The sequence below is a fragment of the Heliangelus exortis genome, chromosome 2, assembly GCF_036169615.1.
Source record: "Heliangelus exortis chromosome 2, bHelExo1.hap1, whole genome shotgun sequence".
Lineage (NCBI taxonomy): Eukaryota > Metazoa > Chordata > Aves > Apodiformes > Trochilidae > Heliangelus > Heliangelus exortis.
The window spans coordinates 56,304,131-56,316,067 of NC_092423.1; the positions used below are offsets into that span (position 1 = coordinate 56,304,131).

At 37.4% G+C, this 11,937-nt stretch overlaps 1 protein-coding gene across 1 annotated transcript in view; it reads left to right on the top strand.

Moving 5' to 3' along the window:
* ADCY1 (adenylate cyclase 1) overlaps positions 1-6,029 on the top strand; it is a 143,157-nt gene extending 137,128 nt beyond the window's left edge. The window contains exons 18-20 of the mRNA XM_071736231.1: positions 2,553-2,667; positions 4,472-4,596; positions 5,453-6,029. Of these exons, the coding sequence (XP_071592332.1) occupies positions 2,553-2,667; positions 4,472-4,596; positions 5,453-5,785 (573 nt within the window). The 3' untranslated portion in view covers positions 5,786-6,029. The remainder of the gene's footprint in view (positions 1-2,552; positions 2,668-4,471; positions 4,597-5,452) is intronic.
* Positions 6,030-11,937: the final 5,908 nt, after the last annotated feature.

Sequence of the window (11,937 nt, forward strand, 5' to 3'; positions counted from 1 at the left end):
ACTCCATTTCTTGAAATCTTGGGGTGAATTATGATCTTTTCTGTGCAGGCAGAACTTATTTAACATTCTGTATTCCAGAAGACTTAAGATCTTGTTTGAAACAGCCAATATTTTTTACTTTAACTTGGAGTTTCAGCTTATCTGTGACTGCTTCCCACTGTTCATGTGATGCAAACAAATAGAAATTATTCACATCCTTTTGGCAGTTTCCATCTATTCCTTCAGCGTGCAGCTGTGTAATTAGAAGCCTGATAGTCCTCAGTAGTCCAACACATGCAAACAATCACTGCCAGCTGTCACACAGCCCTACGGATTTCTATGTGTCCATAAGGAGCCAGAAGAGACTCAAGTGCTAATGCCTCCCCTCTGCCAAGGGCACCCCAGCTTCATCAGAAAATCTGGCACAGCCTCTTATTGTGAGCCACCAATTTCGTGGCTCCACGAAATCCACTAGGATTTGGACATGAGCAGAAAGCAGTAGATGGGACTAAGTGTGCTCTTAACTGAGGATATTTAGACACATAAGAACAGATTATCCTAATCAAGTTAAATACTTAAATCTCATATTTTACAGGACTGCTGTTTCTGCAGCTTGAATTCAGCAGGTAACTATAGTAAATGCACACTGCCTCTCTGTCAGAGTGGTTTTGCTGTCATGCTCTGTGCAGTTCTAGTTCTAGTTCATTCCTTTGATGTTTAAATAAATAATTGCTTGCCAGTTACACCATGGGGGCAGTACACAAACCAAGATCTTTGTATATTTTGCACAGTGTAAGTGCATTGTGTATGTGAATTCCTTTGAAATTCCATCTGTGATTTCACCAGCATCCTGAATTTGGTAGGGTCCTAACTTTGTGGTGTTCTTCAATGCAGGTTCAAAAATGTTTGACAATAATCCTTTTGAGAGGGATTGGTCACCTGCAGCACATCCAGTATTTGTCACCAAGTCCTCTCTCCTGCAACCCTGCAGGGTATTGAAATCAAAGAACTCATTGGGCAGCACAGAAATTGAAGGATACAGACTATAAAGAAGATTTGAGTATTAAATAAAACTATACACTCCCCCCTTCCTTCTCCAGACTTTCCTCTTGCTTATCCAGGCCATGAGCCAAATCAAGGCATTGCCTTCCTTCCCAGTTGGAAGTGTAGCCATCAGCTATTTAAACTTAATTTTTGCTCTTCCTTTGTCTTGGTGAGGCTGAAAAAGAGGAGGGCTAGTTGATATTGCAAAAAGTAGAATGCCAGAGACGCAGGCAGGTAAATAAAAATACCCTTCCTAAAACTTGGGTCTGGGTGACATTCATAACTTTTAGTCAGGACTGTTCTAGTTTTTATGAATTTCACAGCCACATGAAGATACCCTTCCAAATGGATCCAAACAAAGCAAATAGAAACCCTTTACTCAAGTTTCTCATTCAATATCAAGTACTTCATTTATACAGTCTCACCATCATGACAAAAACCTATCAAGCTGTCATCTCATGCTGGATGCCACAGGCCTGTTGTGAAACACCCTACTGAAGCTACACTGCCACTGACCCTTCTTTTCTTTCGCCATAATCTACCTTTAGCCCACTTTCACTTTGAAAATCTGTTCAAGAATTAATATTTTTTATTAAAATAAGAGCACAGCATAAGAGCAACCATACTGAATGAGGTCACTAGAAGTAGAACTTACCCAGTCTTCAGCCAATGTATATCCTGGGGGAAGGGCATGACTTACAGGACAAGCACGCAAACCTTTCTTTTCCACTTTATAATGATATGCTGCATAAGAAATTCTTGAGCTACAGATAAAATATTTTACTACTTTGTAGGAAATATTTCTTCCATGAGCTTCAATAATTATGTTTGAATCTAGCTAACTTTTGGAATCCACACTATCCTCTGAAAATGAGTTCTACAGTTTAATTAGACTGAAGTTCCAAAAATTATTTTCATATATATTTCGAGATTTTTTACAAGTTCATGGTTCAGCATTTAATTTGATCCCTCCTGGTTCTTTTGCTGTAGTTCATTTAGATATATTTTATAACAAATCACTTCTGCTTGCCCAGAAAGGAAACAAAATAGGGGCGATCTACATTTCACAGAATTAAACCTAGCAGGAATTTTGTCAATGGGAACAGCATGCACCCTGTAGAGCTGGGAGCTAGAAAAAACCCCAAGGGGAGAAGAGAGCAGAAACTGCAGTTATTAATAAACATCAGGCAAATCAGGTTTTTAAGAAAGCGGGTTATATTCCCTGCCACTTTCATGACAAACACCTGCAGCTTTCTAGCAACAGAACTACTTTGCCATGGGAACTTTTGCTTTCAATTCTTCCCAGAAATCAAAAGGAGAGAGAGGAGAATTAAAAAAAAATTTAAAATCCAATATTTGAGAAAAGAATGCATGTGCTGTAGCCACCATCAAAAGTTTCTTTTCACAAACAGCAAAAGAGGTTAGATTTTTTTTTCCTAAGCCACCTAGTCTGAGATCTCCATTGTTTATAATTTTGGTATTTTACCTGTACCATACATATCTAATGTGCAATACTATTTTGTTTCTAGGCTAAAAAATCAATTTATTCTCATCTGAGTACACTGGCAGATTTTGCAATAGAGATGTTTGATGTTCTTGATGAAATTAACTACCAGTCTTACAACGACTTTGTCCTACGAGTTGGTAAGTCATGTTTCTGCAGTTATCACACAAGCAGAATATTGCTGGCTTACCATGTGCTGTCTGCAAAGGATTACCCATCTTGCACTCATAATTAAAACTGAAAAGCCTCCTTTAGCAGGACAGTCACATCCATGTAGAAGGTCAGAAGGCTGTATGGTGAGCATCAGTATGAAGGAATTGCAATAGTGTCCAGTTCCAGTGTATTTACTAAATCTATTTACTAATCTACTAAATTATCCAAACTCATCACACCTGGGAGGTTTAGCACCACCATCCAATACAAAAAAATATTTTATTTCAATTTCAGTTCTTCTGTTGGGTTTTTTTTTTCCCTTTTCAGTTTGATACCAAAAGAAAACATTGAAAAATTCAATAGTAATGGAATAGTGAAATTTAAAAAAAAGAAAAAACCCAAAACCCTACAGTTGCTGTTGAAACTGGGGAGGTTGCTCTAAAAGGTTTCCCTAAAAGGAAAGCTGCACCAGTAATTTTATACAATATTATTAGTGTATGCAGACTTCTGGCTAACACTGCTTTGTATTGCTAAACTGCTGAAAACTGGAACTGACTGTACTTAAGTTGCATCTGCAAAAGCTTTTGTGATGGGAGCTTTTTGTTCACGGATGTCAGGCCTCCTCAGCCATTCCTGTTTTCTTCAACAAATTGAATCCTCTGGTCTTCACAATACAAACCTTCCCATGCAATAATTTACATGTTATTACATCTTATCTCTCAGAGTCCTTTCTCCCAGCCTTCTTAGAGATCAAGTTCTCCCCTTCCTTCCCTGCATTCTTCTCATCTCCAATTTCCACTCCTGTTCTTATTTCATCGCATATTCTAACACAGGCAGTTATCTCCAGCTTCTTTCTCTATATATTTTCATAGCTGAATTTTGATAATGGACTGGAAAGGGGGAAAAGTGAGGTTGCTAGCAGCAGAAATTGAGAAAGACCCAAAACATCTAAGGGTAGCAAAAGGAGAGTTATAAATCTTTGCCCTCCTGTATATTCTAAAAATTATAAACCCCAAATTCTCTTTGAGCTGTGTTACAACTCATCTTTCCAGGTTCACAAAGGGGCAGAAGACAAATATCTAACCCCCATTCTTCTGCGTACCTTGCTTGAGAAAGCACTTGCACAGAACCTCATGCAGGCTTTAGTATCTGCAGCTCCCACTCAGAAGAAGAAACATCCTCTTTTATCTTCCAAATAAGGTTTCAAAATCAGTCAGAAATGTAGAATTGAGCCTTGTGGTTTTCCAAAAAAGATGTTTGAGCCATTCGTATCTGTTTCCAGTGTTTCCCTGATCTGAGTTCTCTAGTACAACAGCCAACCTCACATGCTTCTCTTATTCCATTCCTTGTGTCTTCCAGGCCACTATTTCTGGAAGATCTTCATTAAAAGGCTTTGTATGAGCAACCACAATGAATCTCAAGCAAATCTTTGAGAGTTTGTCCTGAATTATTCTACAGCCAAACTCTGTGCTGCCACTGCTTTTTTCTTATAACAAACAAAGAAAAGAGAAACCACAGATGAGACAGTTTTTTTGTTGTATATCATACATAACATTTCCAATAATATATATCTGTGAATGTCTTTATTTTGTTTCTAAACCATTTACAAATACAGAATTCCAATTGGCATTAGTTGGCATGTTATGTCCCATGGCCAGAAAGATTCTAAGTCACTTGTGTTAAATCTATTTTGAGGTTTCATGTTTTCCTTGGAGAATATGCTGTAGTACCAAAATTACTTATATATGCTGTAGTACCAATTACTTACCAAAGTAATTGTTTTGATTTCAGGTATTAACGTCGGGCCAGTAGTAGCTGGAGTCATCGGAGCCAGAAGACCACAGTATGATATATGGGGGAACACTGTAAATGTTGCTAGCCGGATGGATAGTACTGGAGTGCAGGGGAAAATTCAGGTGAGTGCATGCTGAGGCAATTTTGTAAACTTTACTTACATCCTGTTTGATATGCTTACATTTTCAAGACAACTTAGAAAATGCAGCCTCGCTTGATCTTGTGGTCCTTATGAATAGGGCAAAATTCTTCAGATGATTCAAGCATCAGAGGTATAGTTGTTTTCCATTAAATATTTTTCAGTACTCAGAGGCAACGAAACCCTCGTATAAATAATTTCCCATCAGAGGAAACAGAATTCTCAGTGGCATTGCACAAAATTGGAGGCGAGCCTAGAAATGCCAATGCTGCATGGGCCAGTCCTTGTGCTGTAGGAATTTTGCCTGAATAAGGGTAACAAGGAAAGGATCTATGCCCATTTACATCCCGCTGCATTTTATGTAGCTTTAAATATTCCTTGGATATTTTGGGTCAGAGAAGATACACAGACAGAGAATATTGTTGTTCTCCCTCTCAAAATCGCAATGAACTCTTGCAGTCCTTTATCCAAAATGCCTGTCTAGTCTCCAGGGACGAAAAGTTCTTCTGGAGTAAATTAATCACACTGGAAGTAATCAAGCTTACAACAGTAGACAATTCATTTACAGATTTCTGCTAGAGCTTAATCTGGCTGTGTAGTTATTCAGCTCAAGATGAGAAGTTCTGCTTCTCAGATTCCAGTTTGGTCAGGGAATTTAATCCCTTAGAAAAATTCTAAGTGAGCCCAAGAGCAGCATTAGGTGCTAGTCCATTCTACCTTATGCGTATTTCATGACAGAGAAGTAACACGGGAAAGGGTGCACAGTTCTTGATTTGACTTTATATGAATGGAAAAAAAAAAGTTTGTTTTGTTTTGTTTTGTTTTGTTTTGGTCTCCAGGTGACAGAAGAAGTCCAACGGATACTAAAAAGGTGCAGTTATGAATTTGTGTGCAGAGGTAAAGTCAGTGTAAAGGGAAAAGGTGAAATGTTGACCTATTTCCTGGAAGGAAAGGCTGATGGAAATAATTCACAAACACGGTCTTTAAACTTAGAGCGGAAAATGTACCCTTATGGAAGAGCAAATGTTCAAACAAAACTGGGCACCAGCTCTGCGTCGGTGTCCTCACTTGCTAGCTTTACTGTAAAAGCTGGAGCAGGTCAAGTGTCTGCCACTCACTCAAATCAAACACTACATTATCTTCCTTCTGTGCCAGCAGTGAAGGAGGCATAAAGCAAAGGAGATTTGTTTGAGCCACTTACAGTGAACTTGGATAGCAATGGTTGCCTGAATTTTTACTAAGAGATCAAAGACCGTGGCATTAACCAAGGACCACTACAACCCAACCAAAGAGAACTTGGGAACTGTGTAACCAACTCCTGGAATGGAACATATATAAGGGCTACCAACTCTGTTAGAAAAAGTCAGAACCTGATTTTCTGGAAATGAGGAATATTTTCATGGCATTTTTAAAGGGTAAATGAAAAAAAATGAGATAAACATGCAAGCAATTATTTATGTGTGTATATAGATAAGTTTTAATCTATATATGCACACATGCAAAAAGTATGTGTATATTTAATAGAGGTTTATACAGATAAAGATAAAATTATGTATTTATTTACACATCCACATGCAATGAGTTATCAAAGAGATTTCTCTTTCTATCATAGGCAGTATTGTTTGATCTGGGAATAGCAAAGCTGGATTCAACTGAGAAGTGTTGGGCAGCTGGAGACTCTCTAGGGCTTCAGCTGGAGAGAGAAACTATGTGCCCAGTGCATGAGTGAAACCAATAAGAACAGTGTTGTACTGTCAATGACAGATTAATGAAGGCTTGATCCAGCTAATGATAAACCCCATGTATTTTTTTGAATTCTCTTTGCATGCTCCAAAAACTTTTTTAAAAGTCCAATTCAAACCATAACACTAGGGTATGAAGTAGATACACCACGGAGCTTAAAGGTTTGGCAGAACAATATGTATTCTTTCCATTAAATACAGGGTGACAGAGTTTAGAAGGTGCTGCCTCTTCACAGATCATTTGTCTGTGCAAGACAGAGGAGCACTCTGCAAGCACAACAATATGCTTATGCAATATAGAAACATTCCTTTATGCACAGTAATAATTTTATTGAAGAGCAGAATGATGGTGTTATTTCAGGTTTTTGCAAACTGCACAGGCCCTGTCTCTCATTTCCCGAATTTAGCTTTACCTTTCTAAACAGCTCAAAGAAGTCCTGTACTGCTGACAAACATGCTGTTGCTAGATTTGTGACATTGGTATGTTTGCCAACATAGTCTTACACCTTAATTGATTTTTAAGTTGATGCCACAGTTTTATTATATCTTGATTGTACCTAGGCTCACTCTGCAAAGTTGTACAATTATAGAAAACTATAATCCTGAAAAAAAACCACAGTAAAACTTTCCCCAAATGAGGAGCACACTGGTAAACATGCCAGAAGAGCAAGGTCTGCTCTTAATCTGCATAAAAGAAAACATATTTCGATTGTTTTTCCTTTAATGCAGCCTACATCCTCATGCTTATAGTTTCCTTTTGAAACACTGCTCTGGATGTGAAACATAGAATGCAGCTCCACTCCCAAGGTGGGGGCATTTGGAGGTCATTCTGCTGAGTGGTACGTGCTCCATGGACAGATTCCATGCTATCCTGATGCTGGTTGCACAAGCTAACCAGCTGCACTGCTTTCCAAATGAGAAGCAAAACTTTACATTACCTAAAAAATGCAAAACTTTTTAACTATAAAAAAAGACAACTTCCCCCCATGATAAAAAAAAAAATAAAATTTAAAAGCCAAACAAAAAAAGAACAAAACAGGAAAAAGAAGAAAAAGAAGAAGAAGAAGGAGACAAAGAAGAAGAAAATAAAAATAAAAAAAAATATAAAATAAAAATTAAAAATAAAATAAAAATAAGAAGGAGAAGAAAAAGGAAAAGGAAAGGAAAAAGGAAAAGAAAACAAGAAAAAGAAGGATTCTCCTGCAATCAGCATTTTCTTTAGATTGATCACTTTTTCTGTAAAAGTATATGGACAAACATTTTTTGTTGCTGTTTTTTCTATACAGAAAACTATATTTTTCTATATATTCATGGACTGAACAGACGGAATACAGAGGAAAGTTCAGCCAAGGCACAATTTAGTAAAAAGCCACATGAAAATTATAGGCAGTGCTCAGCAGCCATTCCAACAGCAAAAACTTAATGCCCATTGAAATCATGATATAATGAATCTGTGCTCTTGCCTTTATGCTCTCCACCCTTATTCAGATTACTTTCCCCATTTTCATTTTCTGTGTATATTTGTTTTATTTCAGCTTTTGTGTGATAGCTTTAGATGACAGATTTAATCTCTGCTCTTCTGCATTCTTTGATATGTTCAGTAAGTTTATACATGGAAAGAAGTAGTAGTAAAAATTCAATATTTTGCACATTTTTTTGCCAAAGTACAGAAGCTTCTCATGAAATTTTTATTTGCAATTGGCTGAAGATAACATGTGGCCCACTGCAATATCCCTGAAAATTGTCAGAAGTATTTCCTTGGATTTCTTTGGGATTTGGGTTGTGTCCACCTTAGTGTATGCAACTGCATTTCCTATCTTGCATTTATTAATTTTCTGGCCAATTTCTGCAACTCTTACCTGGGTGACCTTGCTGTAGCCCCAACAAGGAGTCAGTTCTGCCCCACAATACATAAGTCCCTCACATTTATCTGAGGATAGCAACTTACTGCATTGTGGGCAAAATAGCCTCCTGCACTTTTGTTCACTGTTTTGTGCAGCTGTTAGCTTAAAAAAATCAACAGATGTACAGCATACTGATGCCATTTTGGCATTTCAATGTCTGTCAGCATCAAGTACAATGCTTCTCATCAGTTTGCATGCTTTATCTTTCAGATTAATAATCAAAGTCTTCAGATTAATAATCAAAGTCTTTCATTCTTTATATAAAGAGACAAGCATCAGAGATCTTCCAACTTCACTGTCTTGAGAGCTGATTTGAAGTGTTCCTATGCTACCTTTATCTTTAAATTATTTTTTAATTGTTATTCTCTGCTGAGATTAAAAACTGAGAGTCCGTCGAATAGATATTTCCAAACATTCTCCATTTGCATTGAGAAGGCTGTTTTATCTGACTTGTGAAGTGCATTGTTTTTTGTAGCTGTGTCCCTCTGCGGCAGATTGCACTCCTTCATCGTCACTAAAACACATGCAAATTCTCCCTTGCTTTCTCTAGGTGAAAATGAGAGCTAAAGCTTCAGCTCACTAGGGCTGAATCTGCATACCTTATGTACCTGCAAGGCCTGCAGAAATCTCCAGGAGTTTAGCATGCTTCTGAAGGCCAGGAGTTAAGCTAGGGTAAGCCAAGTTCTGCTCTGGGTTTACAGCGATGTCTCACATCAATACTGAACTGAATACTTCACAGCACAGTAACTGAGAGTAGGTCATGCACCTAAATCTCTTTAACACTTTTGCCTGAGGTTTGAGGCAAAAGTACTTCTACATGTTTGAAGAGAAACAGTAAATGACCTGTGCCATTTCAGTGCTTTGAGGATTATGAACATATCATTAAACAGCATGAATCATTTTCATGTGTTGAATTCCTGCTTGTAGCAGAAACGAGGCATTTACTTTACATCAGCAAGTCCAGATTCTGTATGTGTTCTGCCCAGGCAGGAGGACTATTTAGCCATAACATTCTTTCAAGTTACAGTTTTGTATTACAGTGAAAACCAACATTTTTTAATTTGTGATAAATCTGTATTTAATGCCTTATTTATTTTTAATCTTGTACAGTGTTACAAAATAACAGAAAACATTGGCCTTTCATGTATTATTCACTTTAAAAGATGTATTGTATTACAAAATTTTGTAAATACTTTTAGCTCAGACAGGTAATTGCATGTACACTTGTATAAAAAGAGGCAAAAGGCACACTTTTAACAAATACTGGTTTTTGTAAGAGACATTTTACATGTGCATGGAGGTTATAAGCCCTTTGAAAATGGATGTCCTTTTGCTTTTCCTTGAAATCTATTGCATGCCATTCATGCCTGATTTCAGTAAAACAAACTGGTAAGTTTTCCTAAATGTTTTTGACAAACCACTTCTGGCACAGAGTTAAATCCAGTAGTTGCATGTGTGTTAAGCAAAGAAAAAAAAATTGAAACAGCAAATAAAGAAGAATAGTTGCGATCTGCCAACCTCAGTGTTCCAAGATCCATAATACTGTATATGAAAAGTGTTATCAACATCTATGATGTCTTCATAAGGTACCTACCTTCTGGCATTTGAAGCAATAAACTCTTATTTACTGTAATATAAAAAGCAAGCAGATATTCTGGTTCATAATGGTATAATATCTGACATTCAGTGGGTATTCACTGATACTGCATTTGATGTAATATTTTCATTAAGAAAGACCGTGTCAAATCCATCATTGCTGTATTGCAGGTGCAGTGCTGTTGGTAAAGGAGGTGAATTTGGCCCATCAGCGTTACCCAGAGTATATTTCTAATGTGGTAATAAGTTGTTGTTTGTGAAAAGTACACAATGCAAACAGATTGTTTTCCTAGATACATACATATGTGCATATATATGAATGTGTACATGTATATATATAAAAAAAATTTGTTGCCTTACTTTTGTTAGCTTTTTGGTTTCGCTTTCAGAATTTTCTGTTGCTAGGCAGAAAGTAATGAACAGAACTATTAGGAGAAGCTTCACTAAGTTTTCTGTCTTTAAGCCATCTGAGCTCTCTTCTGATGCTAGTCCTGCTCCCACTAAAGCCATGATTAATGGGATGCCTGCCTTAGGCTCATGTCATTTAGTGGTATAGGAATAAGAAATCACTGTCCGATCCTCTAGCTGATTTTTCCCATATTGCTGCTGAACAAAACTTAAAATTCTGGAAGTGTTTTCCATGTTTAATTTTTAAATTTGTCATACCTGTGTCACTATAGCTCAAGACTTCTTCTCAAATTACTTACATAATTGCTGTATGATGAGATGTGTTCTAGAGGCATGACACTGATCAATCACAGAGAAAAAAGGGTGTAGACTGGAAATACTTTCTACTGTGGATTGACAAGGACATTTTGCATTTTACAGATTTGAGATGGTGTTATATTAGGACTTAGAAATCTGTTTGTTTGTTTAATCAGGTGACTGTGGGATTAACTAAGCAGTACAGCTTCTACAAGTACTTCTGTCATCATAAGATATAGATTCATACAGCATATTCCAGTTGCCTGCATACACTATCTTGCACTGATGATTGGCATCATACAGCAGTTAAGGGTTTCTAACAGTCATAAACCATCTCATCTTAATTTCTGTTACAGATTTTGAGATTTTTCATCTCAGTGTGGCATAGTTGAGGTGACTAATGACAATATGGCCTCTGCCTCTTTACTCCAACTTTGTTTATGATTGGCTATTTCCAGAACTCTAGATAGGCTTTTTTTTAGCACTTTTGTCCTTTCAGTCACAGCATTCACTGAATTTTCAGGCCAAATCTAATCATTGATAAATATGCAAATAAATGGAAAAAGGTACACATAAGAGGGAGCTGCCTGTTGGTCTGTAATTACTCTTGAAAATGTCACACTGCTTGGGTGCCCTGATGTGATTTATGATTCCATCAGTGCAAGGACAAAAACAAAAAAAGAGGGGAAAAAAACCCCAACACACAATTAGCAGGAGCACAAAGTAACGAGAAGAAAGTAAGACTGTAAGACTGTGAGATAGCAATTGCTGAAAGGAAAGGTAAAAAGCCTTCCAATGTCAGTGGCAAAGCTCTCAGTGACACGGGAAAGATCTGGAGTGGCTGAGCTGACAGAATACTCATTCAGATTCTTGGTGCAACAAAAATAAGTCAGGTGTTTCACTGCACAGTGAGATCCATTTTTGAGTCTTTGCATCTGTTTACATTCAAGAAGGTGTTCAAGATGTCTTGGTGAATGGCTTTGAGAATTTCAGAAGGAATTAAAAGAAATCCTTGGAGGTTTTCACCTTTAATGCCTATTTAGGCATCATGAGGAACCACCTTGAAATTTGAATTAGCATTGATTAACGTACATAGCCTGTATGCTGAAAGGACTTGATTTTGCTTGTGCCTTACTGCATGCTTGAGGACCTGACTCTTTATATTCGGATCTGCATTTTATGCCTTCTGTGGCATCAGACAGTTCATACCTGAATAAAACTGAAGGAACAGTGAGGCATCACTGTGAAGTTTTTTATGACTTTCCCACTTTGGTTTACTACCAGAAGAGCTATGTGGGTGCAAGGAGAGCTCCTTGTGTTTGTGGACAGAGGCCTCACACAGGTGTATGTGCATCCAGGTTATAAGAACAGATTTCC